The following is a 23,394-nucleotide window of genomic DNA, read 5'->3' on the forward strand; positions in this document are numbered from 1 at the left end:
GTAAACTAATGAAAATCATACCTTCCAGACTCAATAAATTGAAATCACCTTCTTGAACAAATGAGCAGTAGCTTCGCAAATCGAGCAAGATATTTATGATCACGCGTCATGTCGCGCAAGACTTTCACAAGCCTACTTGGAACGAAGAACTGTCAAAATGCTAGTAACGAGGACACGAAATCGCTTTAAGAAGTTAAAAAATCAGTCTGGCCAGAGAATGAAGAAAGGATCTGGCAGGATCCACGGGGACATGTACATGATATCTTCATGAATATTTGACATGAACTTGTTTCTGATTATTATTTCTAACTACTATAGACTACATGATTACAGGGATTGCAGAGTAGATGTCTTCACCACAAAGTCAGCCAAAACAGAAAAACCCAGAAGGAAAATAAAATGGGAAAGGAAGTAGACAGTCTTGACATGCTCACTGCTCCGGCTCAACTGATTGAAAATTCACATACATCATTCCGTTTCATCCTTCAACCTTGTACATCGCAATTTTCGCATCTCAGAATCCAAGATCTCATTCTCCTCTGCAGTTTGCGAGTTTCTTTCTTTCCCCTTACTGTCCTCTTACGCCGCCGTGAGTTCCATGCTATTGTATGGGAAATCCACCTCGGACATCAAAACAAGAGACATATCACAGTGCAGGTGTCCTGCTTTTAATCAACTTATTGGTGATTTCCAGCATCGAGATCAATTGAGTCTAAAAAGCAGCCCTTTCCTAGAGAGCCAAGGGGAAAATTTGTGCCTTGCCCCCTCCTCAAAGCCCCGGTGTCGATTATACTGGCACTTTTATCAACAACTACCTCTTCCGCTCCATCTTATATAAACAAAAACCTCTAAAAAATTCCTTCGACTTCTCTGCTAAGTTAAGAAACGATTCAGAAGCGCATAGGACAGGACTTCATTATGCACTGCTCAAGTTGCTTTTATTAACACCTTGTAGCTCCATAGGAGAATTGTTTATACTGTCAACTGAGCCAAGGGTCTGAGAACTCAACTGTGGACTAGCGGGACAAGCTTCTGGATTACCAGCACTCATGCCATGCATAGTCCCAGAGCTGATCTGTTGTGGGCTTACTGGGGTTCTTTGGCTCATTTGCTGGGGACTAGACTGCTGTTGCTGCTGTTGGGATTGTGAACTCAATTGTGGAATTGCCATGTTTGAAGGTGAACTTATTTGTGGTGGTGACATAACAGCTTGCAAGGGTGAGGTTGTTTCAAGCTGCTGCTGCTGCTGCTGCATCTGTTGCTGCTGCATCTGTTGCTGCTGCAATTGGAGTTGCTGCTGTGGTTGCTGCTGCAATTGCATCTGCTGCTGCTGGTGCTGCAGCTGCATTGGCTGCTGCTGCTGCTGATTCATATACGGATTCATCCCTGTCAACTTTGGTGGGCCCATTGCCCCCATTGCTGCACGCTGCATGTTAGCTCGATTTGAGGCCAACATTTGCAGGCCAGCAGGGCCCGGAAGCATCGGTCGAGGTCCAGAGACACCACCCATGCCAGACTGAGTGCCCCCTAACACAGCTTGACTCTGCCTCGCCCCCTGAAATCTTGGCAAATTAGCAGGTTGCATCAGTCGCTGGTTGCCAATGTGAGAGGCCTGACCAATGTTTGGCATTTGGCCCATGGATGCTGAAATTCCAGGCCCTCCCATCCCCTTTGCGCCTGCCATATTTATGGTGTTACTGATGCTACTAAGCCCAGCCAAGTTACCACCCATGTTTCCCATGCCCATAGCAGCTCCTATCACCATTTGTCTTTGCAACATCGATTGTCGTTGCTGCTGCTGCTGCTGTTGCGCTTGCTGTGGCTGTTGCTGCTGTAAAATCTGAAGATGCGGAGGTGGTGGCTTATTTGCCATGTGATTGCCCAACTGAATACTGGCATTCAACTGTGAGAGGGGATTTGTAGCAAGCGTCATTGGGGATCTTGCAAACTGAGCAAGATGCTGTTGAACCATAGGATTTTGGTGGTGCTGCTGCAGCTGCTGAGCCTGTTGCTGCAGTGAGGACTGTGAATCTAGCTGTTGTGGCCGTCCAGGCACAGAGACTCCCGGAGCTATTTGTGAGGCATGAGGGTTTCCAGGAGGCAGCATCCTTGCATGTGGAGGAATATTCACAGATGAACTAAGAGATACATTGCCACTATTAGAGGTAGGCAACACTTCACTGGACAATTGACCTGAAACTCCTTCAGGACAGCGCGGGATATCGGCAATGGAATTATTATGAGGAATTCCAGGAGCATTAGGTTGATTGCTTGGAGCAAGATTCATGCGGGTCGGTTTTGGTTGGACCTGATCTTCCACATGAAATCCTTCGCGTGTCATCTGCAGAAACATTCAATATCATTTGATTGAAATGTAAATCGATATCGGATAGATTTAAGCACTTAAGCTTGACCTATTTTCATAAACCTACCAATGAGCATAACTGGGCTCCAAGCAAATCTGCCAAATGCTGTATCAGAAATTCAATCACAGATGTTAGCCATAATGTTGAAAGAAAAACATACTTTCTTGTGAGGCAAGGTAAGAATAAGGCCACATAGTGCATATGATAAACAGGAAACCACTTTTTGCAACTATGAAGTAGGTGAACACACTGAAATGCCATTTGACATAAGAAAGATTTATAGGTAAGACTCCTACGGTATTTGGTAGTGTCGGAAGATGCTCCTCTGAAGCCAGAATATCACCCTCTTCCAAATCTCCATAGTGCATAGCAACAGTACCATCGCTTGATTTCTCTGACATGATCATCTTGGTCTGAGGCCAGGAGACAACAGTCCCTATACAAACAGGAGAAAGCCCATGTTAATCGAAAGAAAGTTCATGCAAGTGATGTTGCTTTTGTCTTTCATTACATTATCCTCTCTACAACATTAAAATTAGCATCTCATCCTTCCAAAATCATTCAAGTTGGGTGTTGTTTATCAAACCAAAAGACATTCTTTTCTACGGGTGTCTTTTCTACAGGTGGTACCGTATGTGACAGACTTTTAACACATCAAGATTGGGCAAGTACAAGTAACAGGAATTTAACTCCACGCCACATGAGATTGGGTACTTTGCATTGTGGCCAATATAATGGTAAATACTGCAAAATTCTAGCAGCCAGCAGCAATTTTAAGTCAGCATAAAATGAGAAGGACAGTTGTAGCAAAGTCCAAGGTACGATTAATATCAGACCGGAGAAATCAATTTTATGCTGCCATAGATCATCTCCACATGAAAGATGCAACAAACCTTGAAGATTTTGCTCTAGCTGCGAAAACTTAAGGACTCTAGTCTTGCAAATATTCGTGCTGCCTCCTACCAGTGACTTCAAGAGTGGTCTGGCACATGAGTCATCCTTAAAATTCATATCGTTGGAAACATTGTGTAGACATACCAAAAGATTCTCAGTCAGGAAGGCACCGGGCTTTGTGGCTGGGTAACCTGCCTTGTTCTTTTTGTGGTCTATTTGGTGCCTGAAGCATCATTGGATGAGGGACAGTACTCAGAATGAAATGAATTATATATTTGATATTTATATCAGAAAACAGATGCCAATAATTGCTTGAGAAAAATAATGTAACAATGCTTCTGGATGCACATGTAAAGCACGTGGACTAAGAATATTTCAAGCTTACGTTTTCAAGATTTACTGTACTTCATATTACTTAACTCAATTACGAGTCAAAGTCAAGCAGCAAGCACAATAGCAACATATAAGTTGTCATGGTTGCAGCATGGTAATTAGAGCATCCTATGCTTTAAAGAAGGACAAAGCTTACTGATATAATCCACATCTAAATGCCATCTAGATCAGCCTCATGATCAAGAACGCAATTAGATCATTTTTCAAACTATTGTCTCACTGGGAGGTAGAAATTTAAAACTCATGACAACAAATAAATGTTGTAGACATCTATCCTTAATCTACATTTCCATCAGAGGTAGATGTTCGCTAAAAAGCTTTTAATTTAATAGGAATACATCCTGAAAACAGATCAAAGTTCCTGATTGCTCTGAAAATCATTAGCCAACCACCATAAATACTCCAACTGGCTTTGCCTATAATCATGTAAATTGGTGCTTTACATAGAAAAAATAAGATTGATATCCCGATTTTTCAAGTTCTAGACAACCAGCTTTGCTGCATTGCTGATGCGGCTAACTAAAATTTTTCTCATCCTCGATATTATCATTAAGACTCTGTATTAACAAACTCCGGGCAAGTAAATTACTGAAGAGAAAGTATAAACTATAAAACTGAAAAATGTCTGACTAGCAGAAATACAGGAGGGAAAACAAGACAGAGCAACAGGCTTCAGAGCTCAATCAACCTCATACCTCATCATAATTGTATCAATCTTTAAAAACCTCTTAAGCATTTTTTGATCAACCAGAGGTGGGGTTCCAACAGAAGGACTGCTTGCATTTAATGCAACACTAATGTTGCCCACGCTAGCAGGAGAGCCAACACCACTGATTACTGGCGTCTTTGGAAGTGAATTCAGTCTTTGTTTTGCAGCAGCCTGAGCCTGGTTCTGTCGTAGTGTTGAATCATTGGCACTAGATGTTAAAGATCCTGTCGCTCCAACAGGAGGAACTGAGGTTATTCCAGCCCTTTCCTTGGGCAACAATCCAGGCACAGGAGTTGCTGCAGCTGCCCCATACTGTGGTCCAACTGAACTGCTAGAAAATTCCCCTGATTTTGATGACAAGGGAGATTGAGCCAAGGTTCCACCAGATAGGCGTGGGCTTTGCACTGCTTTCCTTTTTTGTATCTGTTCCTCCTCTTTCAAATTACTATCAATCTGCTGATTGACGTTACTATCAAATCTTCCATCCCCTGTGAAGTCCTCAGCAGGCACCGAATCTTCAAAGCCAGCAATACTCTTCGTTTCCTCGCTTTTACCACTATTGGAATGTGAAGGTTGCTGAAGCTCACTTGGCAGAAAGTAACTATTTTTGTTGGGTGAAAGAGAATCATTCTCTGTTTCCTCGCTGTGAGTTTCGTCAATTTGGATTCTGTTCATGCCCAAATTAAGTTCCGGGTCTGCAGGCTGAGAAGACAAGCAACATAATGATTTCAATCTACTTAATACCTCAGCAGCAGTGATTCAAGTCAAAGGCCCCCCGGAACTAAAATGGTTTCTAATTTGTTGCGAAAAAGAAGTCACATTGAGAGATAGATGATACCACGGACTTCAGTTTACTATAATAAACTAAAGGAACTTACAAGTGCAGAAATACAGTAGACATGAAGCTGAATTGTTACATCAGCACTAATCTTTTACCGATGAAACAAACAAGCAGCGATGTCTGCTATCAATTTTGTCCATAGATTTCCATCATCTGTCTTACGCATGCATTAATAATGCTCATTCATCCCATGTTAATCACACTTCCGATTTTCGCCGACAGATAAATCCTTTTTTCTCTTTCAGTCCAACAGTGAGGGTTCGGTTCTTTTTCTTGCAAACTTTAAAATTATGCAATTGTTTCTCCATGTATTCTTTCATCAAGGGACGTGCATCGCGCGGTGCATCATTTCTAGTTCACCTAAAAATAAAAAGGTCATTGTCATTACCATAACGTCACAAACAGCCCCATCATATCTACTAGCCAAAAAGCAGACTTTACAGAAACCCATTGCAACAGAGAGATGAACTTATCTACTCCCAAAATCAAACCCAGAAAAACAAGAGCAAAACGACGCACACCCACGAGAGGAGGGACAAAGATAAAACGATACAACGACCGGACAAATAACAAGTGCATAAGAGAAGAGAGAGGGGACACGAGGAGATTACAGAGGAGCGACGATGCGCAGGATCACCCACCGGACGCCAAGCTCGACCTCCCGGCGGGGCGGAGCTCGATCCCACGTCGCTTGCTCTCCTGCCGCGATTCATCTGCTCCGGAATTCGGAACTTGGGCCGTCGCAAAGATCGGGTTTTTCCTCTTGTAGCGAGAGAAAGTCCGAGGACGAGAACGGCTTACATACGTATATGTGCATGCGTGTACGGCTTTTCGTCTTCCGCCTGCGATGGATTTCGCTGCGAAAATCGAAACTGCTTTAAATGCTTCGCGAAGTCTCGCTTTATCCGATGTCGAAGATTCAGGTTTCGAGGATGATGGTAGTAATGAGAGGGGAGTGATTGAAAATGTTGTTGTCGACCAGTGCCTAACCATTTCTAGGCGAATGCCCGAAAAAAAAAAAAAAAAAGAGCATGCGCCGAGGAGTACATATAATTGTCTAAATAATTATTAGGATAAAAACCGCAAAAAATTCTAAACTTTGCCCACCGGGTCATATGATATATTTACTCAATACTTATGACAAATTTATCTCAAATGTATTTTTTGTGACACCAAAAAATCATAATTTTTTTTCGGTAACATCAAAAGACCCCAAACTTGTATGTGTATGACATATTCACAAAAAAAGTTTGAGAATTTTGTGTAACAAAAAAAAAATTGAGATAAATAGGTCACAGTTTTTGACATCAAAGAAAAAAATTGTGTTAAATGTGTCAGCAAGATTTGAGATTTTTGATGTCAAAAAATAATTTAGGGTAAATGTATTACTATGGATAAAATTTGAAATTTTTGTGTAGCTTTCTCCCTCATTATTAGGAAAACATGGGCAAAGATAGTACACAATACAAGTTTTCACTTATTCTACAGCAATATAAATCTTGCATCTTGTAAACTAATGACAATTGTACCTTCCAGACTCAATAAATTGAAATCACCTTCTTGAACATATGAGCAGTAGCTTCGTCAATCGAGCAAGATATTTATGATCACGCGTCATGTCGCGCAAGACTTTCACAAGCCTACTTGGAACGAACAACTGTCAAAATGCTAGTAACGAGGACACGAAATCGCTTTAAGAAGTTAAAAAAACAGTCTGGCCAGAGAATGAAGAAAGGATCTGGCAGGATCCACGGGGTAATGTACATGTACATGATATCTCCATGAATATTTGGCATGGACTTTTTTCTGATTATTATTTCTAACTACTATAGACAACATGATTACAGGGATTGCAGAGTAAATGTCTTCACCACAAAGTCAGCCAAAACAGAAAAACCCAGAAGGAAAAGAAAAAGGGAAAGGAAGTAGACACTCTTGACATGCTCACTGCTCCGGCTCAACTGTTTGAAAATTCACATACATCATTCCGTTTCATCCTTCAACCTTGTACATCGCAAATTTCGCATCTCAGAATCCAAGATCTGATTCTCCTCTGCGGTTTGCGAGTTTCTTCCTTTCCCCTTACTGTCCTCTTATGCCGCCGTGAGTTCCATGCTATTGTATGCAAAATCCACCTCGGACATCAAAACAAGAGACGGATCACAGTGCAGGTGTCCTGCTTTTAATCAACTTATTGGTGATTTCCAGCATCGAGATCAATTGAGTCTAAAAAGCAGCCCTTTCCTAGAGAGCCAAGGTGAAAATTTGTGCCTTGCCCCGTCCTCAAAGCCCCGGTGTCGATTATACTGGCACTTTTATCAACAACTACCTCTTCCGCTCCATCTTATAAAAACAAAAACCTCTAAAAAATTCCTTCGACTTCTCTTCTAAGTTAAGAAACGATTCAGAAGCGCATAGGACAGGACTTCATTATGCACTGCTCAAGTTGCTTTTATTAACACCTTGTAGCTCCATAGGAGAATTGTTTATAGTGCCAACTGAGCCAAGGGTCTGAGAACTCAACTGTGGACTAGCGGGACAAGCTTCTGGATTACCAGCACTCATGCCATGCATTGTCCCAGAGCTGATCTGTTGTGGGCTCACTGGGGTTCTTTGGCTCATTTGCTGGGGACTAGACTGCTGTTGCTGCTGTTGGGATTGTGAACTCAATTGTGGAATTGCCATGTTTGAAGGTGAACTTATTTGTGGTGGTGACATAACAGCTTGCAAGGGTGAGGTTGTTTCAAGCTGATGCAGCTGCTGCTGCTGCTGCTGCTGCTGCATCTGTTGCTGCTGCAATTGGAGTTGCTGCTGTGGTTGCTGCTGCAATTGCTGTTGCTGTTGTTGCAATTGCATCTGCTGCTGCTGGTGCTGCAGCTGCATTGGCTGCTGCTGCTGCTGCTGATTCATATACTGATTCATCCCTGTCCACTTTGATGGGCCCATTGCCCCCATTGCTCCACGTGGCATGTTAGCTCGATTTGAGGCCAACATTTGCAGGCCAGCAGGGCCCGGAAGCATCGATCGAGGTCCAGAGACACCACCCATGCCAGACTGAGTGCCCCCTAACACAGCTTGACTCTGCCTCGCCCCCTGAAATCTTGGCAAATTAGCGGGTTGCATCAGTCGCTGGTTGCCAATGTGAGAGGCCTGACCAATGTTTGGCATTTGGCCCATGGATGCTGACATTCCAGGCCCTCCCATCCCCTTTGCGCCTGCCATATTTATGGTGTTACTGATGCTACTAAGCCCAGCCAAGTTACCACCCATGTTTCCCATGCCCATAGCAGCTCCTATCACCATTTGTCTTTGCAACATCGATTGTCGTTGCTGCTGCTGCTGCTGTTGCGCTTGCTGTGGCTGTTGCTGCTGTAAAATCTGAAGATGCGGAGGTGGTGGCTTATTTGCCATGTGATTGCCCAACTGAATACTAGTATTCTGGCTGGCATTCAAGTGCAAGAGGGGATTTGTACCAGGCATCGTTGTGGATCTTGGAAACTGAGCAAGATGTTGAACCATAGGATTTTGGTTATGTTGTTGCTGCAGCTGCTGAGTCTGTTGCTGCAATAAGGACTGTGAATCTAGCTGTTGTGACCGTCCAGGCACAGAGACTCCCGAAGCTATTTGTGAGGCATGAGAGCTTCCAGGAGGCAGCAGCCTTGCATGTGGAGAAATATTCACAGATGAACTAAGAGATACATTGCCACTATTAGAGGTAGGCAACACTTCACTGGACGATTGACCTGAAACTCCTTCAGGACAGCGCGGGATATCAGCACCGGAATTATTTTGAGGAGTTCCAGGAGCATTAGGTTGACTGCTTGGGGCAAAATTCATGCGGGTCAGTTTTGGTTGGACCTGATCTCCTTCCACATGAAATCCTTCGCGTGTCACCTGCAGAAACATTCAATATCATTTGATTGAAATGTAAATCGATATCGGATAGATTTAAGCACTTAAGCTTGACCTGTTTTCATAAACCTACCAATGAGCATAACTGGTCTGCAAGCAAATCTGCCAAATGCTGTATCAGAAATTCAATCACAGATGTTAGCCATAATGTTGAAAGAAAAACATACTTTCTTGTGAGGCAAGGTAAGAATAAGGCCACATAGTGCATATGATAAACAGGAAACCACATCTTCCAACTATGAAGTAGGTGAACACACTGAAATGCCATTTGACATTAGAAAGATTTATAGGCAAGACTCTTACGGTATTTGGTAGTGTCGGAAGATGCTCCTCTGAAGCCAGAATATCACCCTCTTCCAAATCTCCATAGTGCATAGCAATGGTACCATCACTTGATTTCTCTGACATGATCATCTTGGTCTGAGGCCGGGAGACAACAGTCCCTACACAAACAGGAGAAAGCCCATGTTAATCGAAAGAAAGTTCATGCAAGTGATGTTGCTTTTGTCTTTCATTACATTATCCTCTCTACAACATCAAAATTAGCATCTCATCCTTCCAAAATCATTCAAGTTGGGTGTTGTTTCTTAAACCAAAAGACATTCTTTTCTACGGGTGGTACCATATGATGGCAGACTTTAACCATCAAGATCGGGCAAGTACAAGTAACAGAAATTTAACTCCACGCCACATGTGATTGGATACTTTGCACTGTAGCCAATATAATGGTAAATACTGCAAAATTCTAGAGCCAGCAGCAATTTTAAGTCAGCATAAAATGAGAAGGAAAGGTGTAGCAAAGTCCAAGGTACAATTAATATCAGACTGGAGAAATCAATTTTATGCTGCCGTAGGCCATCTCCACATGAAAGATGTAACAAACCTTGAAGATTTCGCTCTAGCTGCGAAAACTTAAGGACTCTAGTCTTGCAAATATTTGTGCTGCCTCCAACCAGTGACTTCGAGAGTGATCTGGTACATGAGTCATCCTTAAAATTCACATCGTTGGAAACATTGTGTAGACATACTGAAAGATGCTCAGTGAGGAAGGCACCGGGCTTCATGGCTGGGTAATCTACCTTGTTCTTTTTGTGGCCTATTTGGTACCTGAAGCATCATTGGATGAGGGACAATACTCAGAATGTAATGAATTATATATTTGATATTTATATCAGAAAACAGATGCCAATAATTGCTTGAGAAAAATATGTAATATGCTTCTGGATGCCCATGTAAAGCAGGTGGACTAAGAATATTTCGAGCTCATGTTTTCAAGATTTACTGTACAGTCTGTACTTCATATTGCTTAACTCAATTACAAGTCAAAGTCAAGCAGCAAGCACAATAGCAACATATAAGTTGTCATGGTTGCAGCATGGTAATTAGAGCATCCTATGCTTTAAAGAAGGACAAAGCTTACTGATATAATCCACATCTAAATGCCATCTAGATCAGCCTCATGATCAAGAACGCAATTAGATCATTTTTCAAACTATTGTCTCACTGGGAGCTAGAAATTTAAACCTCATGACAACAGATAAATGTTGTAGACATCTATCCTTAATCTACATTTCCATCAGAGGTAGATGTTCGCTAAAAAGCTATTAATATAATAGGAATACATCCTGAAAACAGATCAAAGTTCCTGATTGCTCTGAAAATCATTAGCCAACCACCATAAATACTCCAACTGGCTTCGCCTATAATCATGTAAATTGGTGCTTTACATAGAAAAATAAGATTGGTATCCCAATTTTTCAAGTTCTAGACAACCAGCTTTGCTGCATTGCTGATGCGGCTAACTAAACTTTTTCTCATCCTAGATATTATTGTTAAGACTCTGTATTAACAAACTCCAGGCAAGTAAATTACTGAAGAGAAATTATAAACTATAAAACTGAAAATGTCTGACTAGCAGAAATACAGGAGGGAAAACAAGACAGAGCAACAGGCTTCAGAGCTCAATCAACCTCATACCTCGTCATAATTGTATCAATCTTTAAAAACCTCTCAAGCATTGTCTGATCAACCAGAGGTGGGGTTCCAACAGAAGGACTGCTCGCATTTAATGCAACACCAATGTTGCTCACGCTAGCAGGAGAGCCAACACCGCTGATTATTGGCGTCTTTGGAAGTGAATTCTGTCTTCGTTTTGCAGCAGCCTGGGCCTGGTTCTGTCGTAGTGTTGAATCATTGGCACTAGATGTTAAAGATCCTGTCGCTCCAACAGGAGGAACTGAGGTTATTCCAGCCCTTTCCTTGGGCAACAATCCAGGCACAGGAGTTGCTGCAGCTGCCCCATACTGTGGTCCAACTGAACCGCTAGAAAATTCCCCAGATTTTGATGACAAAGGAGATTGAGCCAAGGTTCCACCAGATACGCGTGGGCTTTGCACTGATTTCCTTTTTTGTATCTGTTCCTCCTTTTTCAAATTAGTATCAATCTGCTGATTGACATTACTCCAAGATGCCTGAGAGAAACCAGGTCTCAGGAATGGATGATGTGGCAACCTTTGTTGAAGTTGTGGTTGCTGAGGATCCATGCGGTCCTTTTCAGTCTCCGCCGTCTGGATGTCAGACTTACTCCGATTTACTTCTGTAGCCTCCATCTGTGTATCTAGTTGTTCTTCCTTTGCACGATGCCCCATGCCCAGTGGTAGGGATGCTGCTGCAACCTCCGGATTCTGGACACCTTCAAGTGTGTGCTGGGGGAACTTTTGCATGATTGCATTACCAAATTGAATTCCTCTAGATATTGCTTGCTGCTGCAAAGGGTATTCTTGAGATTTAAGTCTGATGTATGGAAGTTCTCCATCTGCTGCTGCTGATTGCCGTCAGGTCCATGTGCCAGTCTTGGCCTCTTATTAAAGCTAGACCTGGGCGATGATTGCCCATCTTGAGTCTCTCTCTTTCCCTGAAGGGAAATAGAAGAGTTATTATCCAAGTATGAAATCATCATGTCCTGCCCACCAGGGGAAGCTCCACGATCCTGCATGCCTCTAGCATTCCCAACCAACATTTGATACCTCGGGGACATCATTGGTAGTGTTGAAAAAGATGCATCTGCTATATAGCCTTTTGGTCTTAGAGGTGGTGTGTTGCCAGCTCCAGCACATTGGGCACTCAGATTCTCATGGACATGTTGCGGCAATAGATTCCCTTGGATAATTCCCGAATCAGACCTTTCTGGAACTCTGTCTATGCAGACTTTCTTCCCGTGGATTTTGTTACTAGAAGTCACAGAGGTTTCTGGCACATGTCTCAATCTCTTCTTTTGTAGACTAGATAAAGTCATATGTAGCTGAAAAAAAAAAAAACCAACAAAACCATAAAGTTAATGCTCAGGATCTACAAGATATAGATATGATGACCGTGAAATAACTACCTTTTCTGGAACTGGACTATTGGAGAGCCTATCCAGCTTGGGAGTAGGATCCAAACACAGTTGTGGCTGTAATGTCTTCAGTATCCTGGATTCTACTTCCTATTTTAAAAAATCAAACACAAACATTAAGCTCATGTCTCAAACACAAAATAAAGTTCACAGTTCATCCATGGAGATGCTGCAAGCCCCAGCCCCGACTCCCGAAAAAAAAAAATCTTTAGAAAGAAGAATAAAAGAAATGGAAAAAGAAAATGGCAGAGAATCTCCAACCCCTCAAGAAAGAGGGGCAAGAAACTCCATGTGCAGTGCCTTACCATCAGATCACCATAAGTCCAAGAACTACAAATAGGTGGTATATCCTTAACGATGTTCTCCAAGGAAATTTTCAGCCACACTTTAGTAACAACGGGCAAATCAACCACATCTGGAAGATTGGGCCCTCTATTAGATGCATATTTTTCGGTAGTCCCGCACCTGCATCATTTGTGAATAGTCAGCGATTAATGTTAATCATACTATCTGTGAAGAATAAGTAAGACGAAGAATGATAAAATAAAGTTAAAAAAAAAGTAATTTTGATTAAAGCTCAAATGTATATAGCTATGTGCTCGTTGCAGATTAATTTGTCTTGGTAAATGCAGACTAGATGGATGGAAGAGTGACTATAGTTACAATTAAGACTGGTCCATTTCATAAGAAAAGGCACATGAAAGCTGAGAATTTCTGAACACCGTCCATCCAAAGTATAAGCTAAAATGAGTACTAAATTTACCATTGCCACTGGTATCCTAGGGACACACCCACAAATGAAGAGCTGCTAAACTAAGCAAGTTGCATCAACATGCAACAATATGCAAAGCCAGAATGAAAAGAGTTGCCATAGAACTCTTGGGATAGTCATCAAAATGCAAAACCGAAATAACTTGAACAAAAGATTGGGAGGATGATGTTGTTTCATCATAAATGCGTGATATTAAAAATGATTTGAAACTTAAGCGAAAAGATCGTGACTTTTATCAAGTCAAAAATAGGATCTGAAGACTGCATTCATATAAACCTATTAATGGGACATTCACTCTGTCTCTCTCGGAGATCTGTTTCGTAAAAATTAAAAAAATTTAAAAAAAAAAAAAAAAAAAAAAAAAAAAAAAAAAGGAGAACACACACACACACACGAGAATTATCTCGAATACTCACCTCACAGATAAGTGAACCTTCAATGTATTTGCAAGGTAAATCGTCAAGGAGATCTCCAGGCAACCGACCACATTCAATTGCCTTCAAAGAACATGACATTTAAGAAATGTAAGAATTGAACATGTAATAGAGAGATTTGAGATAAATAGCAAGGACATCGAACATGAATCAAGATTTTGACGAAAAACTTAAGAACAAACAAGAGATATTATCCTCTTAAAATTCAGTGTATGAAGTTTCACCTCATAGTCCTAGATCGTTTGACATGTCCCAATGTAAAGACGGGCAAAATAGGAAGAAGAGTATCTCAAGTTCTCACACATATCAAATAAGTTCCACATTGCTAGCAATGGATGTTGACATGTAAAGTTTTCTGAGCAATTTTATAATTTATCTTCAAAATGTTGAACTTTTCCCTTTCAGTAGCATAACTAGTATAATACCAAAACGTTGATCTGGGGGGTTCACTGTTGACACCAAATACGAGTATGGATACCATAGCTATAACCATGTCATTCAGTAGAGTACAGGTAAATTAACCTTCAGAAGAGTCAAAGGTAAACAAGCAGATAGAATGTAAATGTCAAGTCCAATTGACTCAGTATATGTCATTTTCCTCTCACAAAGAATGGATAAAATGAGAAGGGATACTTGCAGAAAAGGAAGAGAAAAAATAGGGTCAGACGATCACCGAGAAGAGACTTTCAGATGTCCTGTTGTAGGGACGTAAGAACTTGAAGCATGCTGCAATGCGTCACTCTGGCAAGATAAAGAGAGAAAATTGGAAACAAGAGAAGGGATGTAAGTAAATGAGAAACTTTTGTTGATTAACTTCCTAAGGTCAAGAGTTCTTCATAACAAACCTCCAAAGGTTTTCCAATAGAGTATCCATCAGGGAAAAGGTTCAATGTGAAGGAAACTTCGTCCCCTGGCATTTCAACAATCACAGATGTACTTATTTAGTTATAGGAAAGCCAACATATTCAACATGCAATGGAAGCATAAGCAAGAATTACCTGCAGAAATAGGGTTTTCATCGGTAGAGAAGAATGATGCAGACCCCCCAGAAGCCTCTGTACCCACCTGAGTTTTATTATCCTAAGTCAACAGATAGTTCCCATCACCATAGAATCTTTCCAACAGCGCACATGTGAAATGCCCAGAAAAGCAAAAGAAACCACACACACACACACACACACACACACACACACACCCCAATGCTTCCCATCCTTTAGAAGCCAGAAACCCACTAGCTTAATCTCACTCACAGAAATACCCACATAATTATATTCCAACACAAACATCCCACTCTTTCTCTTTAGTTTCAATTCTCCCCCATCCCCGATATATTCTCGACGAGGTACAGCGCCAAGCATGACGAGCAGCACGACCGCGGCCACTAATAACCCTCATCAATTGCCAGGTCCCACCCATCCTAAAAGCAGCCAATGGCGAGGGCAGCAGAAATTCTGAGTCCCAGATCCAATGGTCCAGTCGAGATTTCCCAATTTCAGGCAAGCGACACGCGAGAATCAATTTCAACACAGTCCATCGAACGCGGTAAGCCAAGATAAAGCATCGAAGACCGAGCGCAATACAGCAACCCCCCCAGACGAAGAAGCCGATCAGAACTATCGGCGGCTCCGCCCACATCTAAAAAAGAAAACTTTTCCCCTCCACACTCACCTCCGCTCCGCCCCGTTCCAATCGCATCATGCCCAAAACACAGAAGAAGAAGAGTAAAAAAAAGCCACGCGGAGCAAAATCGCAAGCAACCGAGCTAAGCAACGCGCGACCAGGTAGCCGCTCAGCACCACACGCGCACGCACACGCACACGCACGGCGAGCGTTACCTCGGGGTTCCGACCGGTGGAGCGAGACGTGACCTTCGGATTTTGCGGCGCGTCGTCCTCCCCGGCGTCCGGCGGGATCGGGGGAGGTTTCGGGGAGAACCTCCGGCCGGTCTTCGAGAGCTTGAACGAGACGCCCATCGGCTAGGGCTTTCGGGGCGAATTGGGGTTGGGCGGGTTTTCTCTCCGGCGCTTGGATCATGAGAAAGTAGAGCTGAAGGAAAAAGTAGTTTTCCGGGAAAATTCCCGCAGAGAGGAAGAGGCTCTTTTAAGAGAACGATATGGAAAAAGCAGTCGAAGCAAGGGCGGTCTAGAACGGACGGGACGGGCCGCCCGAGTTGAAAATCGTCCAATTTGGTCCGATTCCTGAAAATGAGATTGGTATATGGATATTCTGATCCTCAACTCCAAAAGAATATCGGACCGGAGCGATTATATATATTTTTATTATTTTTTAAAAAATGAAAAGAAATTAGTTTTTTTTTTTTTTTTAATTTCTTCATAATATATAGCGGAAAAACGAAGTCCGGTCAACTCCCAGATCGAACCGGGAATCGGAATCGGAATCAACCGGTTGGACCGAACCGGACGAGGTGGACCGAACCCCTTTTAATGACTCATTGGGCGGACTCGGCTGGGGTTTTTGGGCCATTGGGCTGGCCTGGGAAAAATTTCCAGGCCCAGTAAGTGGTGGGCTAGGCCTGGAAAGGGCCTTTGAGGCTCCGCCGGTCCCGGGCCGGCCTGCTTATTCTTCGAAGGATGTAATGTGTGGTTCATTAGTTATTCAACCTCGGCAGCTAAAATTTATAAACATCGATAGAATATAATTAGTCCGAATTTCTAATACTGGATATCATAATACCTATAGGTAAGTAGCAGAACGATATAATATGATGTAATGCCTATATATTATTTTTGATATATTCTTCCTTTAAGATGAAACTTTCACACATAAAAAAAATAATATGGTGGCTTTGTGGGTGAGCCAAGCCGCCCATATCTTCCCTCGGGCGAGCCTAGGCAGTTGCCCACGCGTGATAGTTGGGCCTAATAAACTCATTTTAATCTATATTTCTTGGGTTAAGTCAATATATAGATTAGTTGTGTTCCGTGGATAGATTACAAATGGGTTTAAGATAGAAAAACTTGAAAAAAATACGAGTGTTACACTTTTATGACTCTCTTCACATTTTATGAGAAAATAATGAACTCCTTGAATTGTTCCAAGTTCATAAAAGTTTTAGTGGGCTGGACTTCACCCTTATTAAAATGTCAAGTTGGCTTCTTTTTTTTTCTCAATTATTTTATTTATCTTTATTAATCTTGTAAGTTTTATCTATTAGATATTGAAGTATATCTTTCTTGGTTGCATTAGACAATGTTATTTTACACAATATTTTAATCTTAGTTCTTATCATTGCAATCGATTGTCAGTATCTTCTTCATATCTTACCTTCCATTTAATTAACATTTTCTACGTTGATTGTTGTTGTGTGTGTGTGTGTGTGTTTTTATAGGTAAATTCAGTATCAAGTAGTTGCGTGAATTGAGTTCTAAATTTTTTGATAATTTGCTAATATGGTCAATTTGATTAATTTGGGCCAGCAGAGGCCAACTATCCCTACATGATGTGGCAATACCGATGTGACAAATTTTAAATTATTCATTATTTTATTTTATTTTTCTTCTTTTATTTCTCATTTATTTCCTTAACCTTTTCTTGGTTTAAGCAAAAGCGATGCATCCATCGCCAGCCAAAGGTGAGGGCGTTAGGTCCTTGCCTAGATCCAAGTGAGGGTCACGATGCCCTCACTTGCCACATGTGAGAGTTGCAAGCCCCTTGCTTGTGGTCAACAAGGGCACAAAGGCTGTTGCTCATGGTTGGAGAGGAGTTGAAAAAGAAAAAGAAAAGGAAAGAAAAGAAAAGGGAAAGGAAGAGAAAAGAAAAAAAAGATTTTTTTAACATATTAAAAAATATAAATTTTGTTTACATATGTGCTAGTCATGCTATATAGGACGGCCGGTATTCCATGTCAGTGATTTCCTACCAAAATTAGTTGGATTAACAATGTTGGCAAATTACCGACCAAAAAAAAAAAAAACTATGTTGGCAAATAATTAAAATGTTTAGAGCACAATTGGTATAATTAAAAAGTTTATGATTAAATTGTAACATGTGCAATAGATTGAGCACTTTTTTGATACCTTTCCCCTGTATAGGGCAATGCATAAGATACCTAACTCTTGAGTTCCAAAATTTGCAAATTGGTTTAAGCTCCAGGTGATTAGCAGGTCTTGTTTGCCACATTGAGTGATTAGTGTTTGCAATTAACGAAAGTTGAATGCAATGAAATTGTATACCATCATTCAACGTTCTACTCAATCTTTGATAACGCTTCATGATTAGTGTGATTTTTGGCAACTACATTCGTAAGACCGGTACGATTATCTTGATTTTGCATGTAAATAGGTAACGTGTATCTACATGTGGACATCCCTAGCTGCAAGGTCAATTTTTTTTTTTTTTGTTCACTTACTGACATAACGCAGGAGAGAGAAAACATTATAAAGAAAATATACATTGCTACGCTCTATTATCAAATCGAGAGAGTTAGCAAGATGACTTGATTATACAAATTCGAAAAATTTTAAAATTTGATGGCATTTTTTAAAAGTCTTAAGTCTCAATCATATTTTCGGGACAAGTTTTAGGATTTACGACACACTTATCTCTAAGTTAAATATCTATGGAATTCATCTAGGTTTTAATTTGCCTTGCGTTGAAATTCACAAGATCGCACACCCCTACCTTGGATTTTCTTCCTTTTTATCTTGTCCTTTTCATATAGCATGATAAATAAGAGATAGCATGCGGAAAATACCAATGCTCTACGCGCGGGTACGATCACTTTTGCTTTCTTCGAGAGTGTATAGATGAAGGATAAACATGTTGCCTCACGAACGATTATGTAGGGTTAATCGGTTGATCAAAGAGCACACGACGTAAGAGATAAATAGATGCCATATATGCTGCTAACCTCTCGGGGAAATGACTATGAACAGTCAATTAAGTAACCGGCAAAAGGTTGGGATTTTGGACCGACCATTGCCTTGCTCCATTTCATTTAACAAGACTCATGCAATACATAGAAAAACATATAAATAAGTGGATTTTGCAATATGAAAGATTGATGTTTGGAGCAACTTATCAAAGACAAAGCAAAAGGGGATGAACGTGCAGATGATGGAAGAAGAGCAGTGGAGTGGCAGAAGGTGGATAATTAAATTTTTCGATTTTGGATGATGTTTTTTATAGGTGAAAAACTTAGGTAATTTGCATTAAGTAAAGTGCATATAGAAATTCAGAACATTCCAAAAGAAGAGGTCCAGAGGCCCCTTTTTTTTTATAAATAAAATAATAAATAAATAAATTAAAATAAATATAATTAGATAAAAAAGAATAAACTATAAATAAATTCTAAAAAAATTGGTGAGGCCGACTCAGAGGTTTAAGGGATAAAGGTGCAATGCATCTAGAAGTCCAAGGCATGCCAAAAAGGGAGGCCTGGACGGCCTCACATTCTGCGGAATTCGGCATAATCCAACCGATACGAGACTCTGATTTTCATGAGTCTGTGTGTGCAGTGAAAATTGGTTGAGAAATTAATATGAAACTGAGCATGTATTTAAATATTCCTTTCTTTCGCTTTAGATCTTTCTTTAACTTGACCACAAGTTTGGAATGAAGTTTAATAAAAGCGAGGCCAAAACCCGGCTTCCAATATTGTATAGAAGATATGTCATTCGTATTGAACAATTTATCAAGCCACGTCAAATATTTAATCGATCTTTTTAGCTTATATGGAAAAAGCAGCCATGACTTCTATTTTTGACTTTTTATCTTTTGACATTCGAAATTTGACCGATCTAGAAACCTATACATAGGAATATTAAGGTCATTTGCAATTGTAATCATGCCATTTTGTTTATAAATTTTTGGAAATCAAATTATCAATATGATAGGAATTTTCGCTAGAATAACGGAATAATAAAGGGAAGGTTCAAGTATGCACTTGGCATTTTCTAAATAAAGTCAACCTAAATTTTGAAGGTTTGGCACGTAGGGGTAATGATGACATCAGTGTCATAATTATTATAAGGCGCTTATTTTAGTACTAATTTAATTGATCATTTAAGTACCGTATTTTTTAAAGAGCAATATTTAAATGAATTTGGTGATGAAAAAAATTGATGTGGCTCATTGAGGCTAACTGGACAATTTAAAAAGAAGTGACACTAAAATGATCATTCCTAAAATTTTGCACTAAAAGTAATCTTTCTTAAAGTTTTGGCATACGAAGTTTTAAAATTCTGTGATGCGTAATTTATAAACCAATCAACATTGCTTAATGCATTTATTTTTCACGAATTAAGAAATTTGGGTTAGATTGGTTTCCAAATGTTCTTTAGTATCGATCCTGGGAGTTGATAAAAAGAAGTGTGTTTGGTTCAGCTCAAGTGACTCTGGACCTCTAAAATCTCCTGGGAAAAGTTATGGCATTTGGTAAATTTTTACGGAGAGCATTGTACGAAAATTAGCATTGGCAAAACTGAAAGTTTAAGGCAGGTGAAGACTGCTTTGAACATTTTTGGAATGTTATATGGGGTTTAATTTAATGTTTTATATTCTTCCAATCTTGCCCTCAATTATAATTTTGTTTATCACTTTTGCCTCTAAAAACATTGTTCATTGTCTTCTCATGCACTCTTTTTGTGCTTGCTAGTTTCGACGTTTGCAAAGGTTGAGGCTCGCCTAAGGTTGTGCAACCTCAATAGTGGTTGCTTGTGGTCGCATGACCTTGGCGACAGGTTGTCATCTCTCTTTTAGGCTTCGCCTAAGGTGCCATCTTCATCTATCTATGCTTACATTTTTTTTTCTTAATTTACAAGTTTGTGGCAAATAGTGTTTTGCATTTTGTAAAACCCTTTTAATCTAAGATCCTTTCCGTCTATGCAAAGTTAATTCACAAAAGTGAAGCAAAGGTACTGTAATCCATTTCCACAATGCTTCAAGCTTTGTTGTTCAATCTAAGAATACAACAAGGTTAGAGAAGAAATAAAGACGAACTTGGTAGAGGTGTAGAAAAATTTGCTTATGTTCCCTTTTGTTAGGAAAATATGATTTTAAATGAAATTATTTTAAGAGAATGTTTGCTCAATGATTTTACTCTTGAGTCTAACAAAACAAAGAAAAATAGTGTCAAAGTTAGAATATTTGCTTTGTAATTTTTGCTTTTGGCTCACTATCTCGTTTTGTCCATTTCTAATTTATAAAACATTAGAGCCACCATTTTAATAATGATCAATTTAATCTCAAAACTTTTTGAATAATCACTTTAGCATCAAAACTTCGTAAAGCAACCATACAAGTGACTTTGGCGAGCCACACCGGATTTTTGACAAACTAAGTCACCGTACTCACCTAGGTGATCGTTCTCTAAAAGTTGTGGTAATTAAAATAATTGTTTGAAAATTTTTAATACTAAATTAAGTGCATTTTAAAAGTTATGGCACTAATGACACCCTTTCCATCGTTCGGAAAAAAACATAACTTATTTTGAGGTTATGCATTTTTGGACTTAGAGGTTTTCATAAGTTCTTAATCGATGTATCTAGCCTTGATTTGCAATGTTAAGGGTTTGATTAAGTTAAGCTAGAAGTGCATTAGTCGTGTGTCCTTTGCGGGACAGTATGTGGAGGATGAAAATGCGACCGTGATAAACCACGTGCCTTGGAGAAAATGTTCCGTGAGTGTCGCACACCACGTGCCAGTAGATTGGGCACGGATGACAAGTCGCGAACACGGTGGTCAAAGAACACATCGACTTACGGCAATGTGGTGCGCGACGTACGCTTTTGCGCAATGTTCTGTCACAGTGCCAACTTCATTCATGGATTTACTACAGAGATCAGTGTCCAAGGACTTATGCTGTCCAGGGATCGAAGCAATCACCTCAATGCATTGGAATCCCTTCAATTTGGAGTAAGCATTTAGCACCATCTTTTTGGTCATTTTGCGTATCTTTACTCCTTGTTATAGCAACCCAAACGGGTGATTTCGATATTCTACTCGAATCACGTTGGGTTGGTGGAGTGTGCTAGACAAAATGTTAAAATCACAATGATTATAGTGAAGTTCACATGATTCAAAACTATGAGAGGTGATTGAGAAATCTAACTTAAATTTAGGCCTATATGCTGATCTTCTCAATTAAAGCAGATTATGCTTATGCTAGTGCGAAAGTCAGAATCTGATTTTGTCACTTTACTTCCTCTCCAGGAAAATGTAGAGATTTGCTTGAAAATTATACATTCAAAAGTGGTGTTGCGAATGTTGTGTCACACAGGTATTTTGAAAAATGTATTACTTTTTCAGTCTTGTAATGTTTATGCGGGGCATAGAGGTGATCTGTATTTGTTCCTATATTCAAGCTCTTGGTTATAAATAGAGGCCATTCTGAGGATGTTGCTAAGGTAAATTCAAGGCTAACACTGTTTTGCCTTGCTTTCCCTCTCCATTTATAAACCTAAGTTTGATTGGTCTTTGAGACGGCGCCTGATCGTTGCGCCTTACGGTGCTGACATCGAGTTCAACCATGGGGTTTTCACTGCTCCCCCAAAACTATCGAGAATTGTGGAAAGAGTGGGAGCTGCGGTTTCTTGTCCTCCTCAGCTTGTTCCTCCAATTGACCCTTGCGACTCAGGGCTTCCGGAGGAAATCCATTTACAGGTACTGGATCCGAATCGTCGTCTGGACGACATACCTATCGGCCGACTCCATTGCGACCCTTACGCTCGGTGTCATCTCGAACCGCCTGGCCAACATCAAGGAAGAGAAGGGGATGATCGATCCGAGGAGCCAGATCACTGCTTTCTGGGCACCGTTTCTTCTCCTCCACTTGGGCGGGCCCGACGCAATCACCGCCTATGCCCTGGAGGACAATGAGCTATGGTTGAGGCAGTTGGCGCGACTTTGCGTCCAGGCAGGACTAGCTTGTTACATCTACTTCATGGCCTTGTCGGGGTCTACACTGTCGATATTAGCGGTTGGCGTGATCCTTGTGGGGTTCGTCAAATATGCGGAGAGGACATTGTGTCAGTACTTGGCAAGCGAAGGTCGACTTCGAGATTCGATGCTTTCGCTTTCCGATTTTGGTCCCATATACCCCAGGATAATGGAGCAATACAATCTGAAGAAAGAGGAGGGATACCGAGTCAGCATTGACGAGGTCGTGGAGGTTCCGGCTCCAGAGGATCTCTCAGCGATCGGCGGCCAAGGCAGGGACGGAGAGAATGCCATGACTCTGGCCAAAGCCTATGAGTTGTTCAAGATCTTCAAGCTTCTCTTCGTGGGCCTTATCCTCAACTTTAGCGACCTCGAGGCCAGTAAGCGCATGTTCTTGAACCCTGCCATGACCTCGGAGACGGCTTTTAAGATAGTGGAGATCGAGCTCGGGTTCATGTACGATCTGCTCTACACCAAGGCATTATTGCTGAACCGTGCTTGGGGCATCGTTCGTTGCGCCATCAGTCTCTCGGTGCCTTGTGCTGTGTTGGTATTCTTCCTCTTACAGGATAGGAAGGATTACCCCAAAGTCGACGTCTGTATCACCTTCTTGCTGATAAGCGCGGCTATACTTTTAGAGGTTTACTCGGTTCTTCTAGCAATTTCATCCGACTGGGTTGACCACTGGCGGCTTCAGAGACCCGAGAGATCCGCAATTTCATCAGCCGTGGCTTTTCTCCGGACCTGCCCGCAACAAAGATGGTCAAATTCCGTGGCCCAG

At 40.9% G+C, this 23,394-nt stretch overlaps 1 protein-coding gene across 1 annotated transcript; it reads right to left on the minus strand.

Moving 5' to 3' along the window:
• Positions 1 to 266: 266 nt before the first annotated feature.
• LOC120288841 (protein PHYTOCHROME-DEPENDENT LATE-FLOWERING-like) lies at positions 267 to 14,925 on the minus strand. Its single transcript, XM_039303002.1, is given in 14 exon segments — positions 267 to 2,341; positions 9,189 to 9,227; positions 9,419 to 9,558; positions 9,999 to 10,222; positions 11,093 to 11,888; positions 11,891 to 12,416; positions 12,501 to 12,599; positions 12,815 to 12,947; positions 12,949 to 12,974; positions 13,698 to 13,778; positions 14,389 to 14,451; positions 14,561 to 14,625; positions 14,714 to 14,795; positions 14,911 to 14,925. Coding segments are annotated over 14 exon segments (3,714 nt in total). The 3' UTR covers positions 267 to 916.
• Positions 14,926 to 23,394: the final 8,469 nt, after the last annotated feature.

The sequence above is a fragment of the Eucalyptus grandis genome, chromosome 10, assembly GCF_016545825.1.
Source record: "Eucalyptus grandis isolate ANBG69807.140 chromosome 10, ASM1654582v1, whole genome shotgun sequence".
Lineage (NCBI taxonomy): Eukaryota > Viridiplantae > Streptophyta > Magnoliopsida > Myrtales > Myrtaceae > Eucalyptus > Eucalyptus grandis.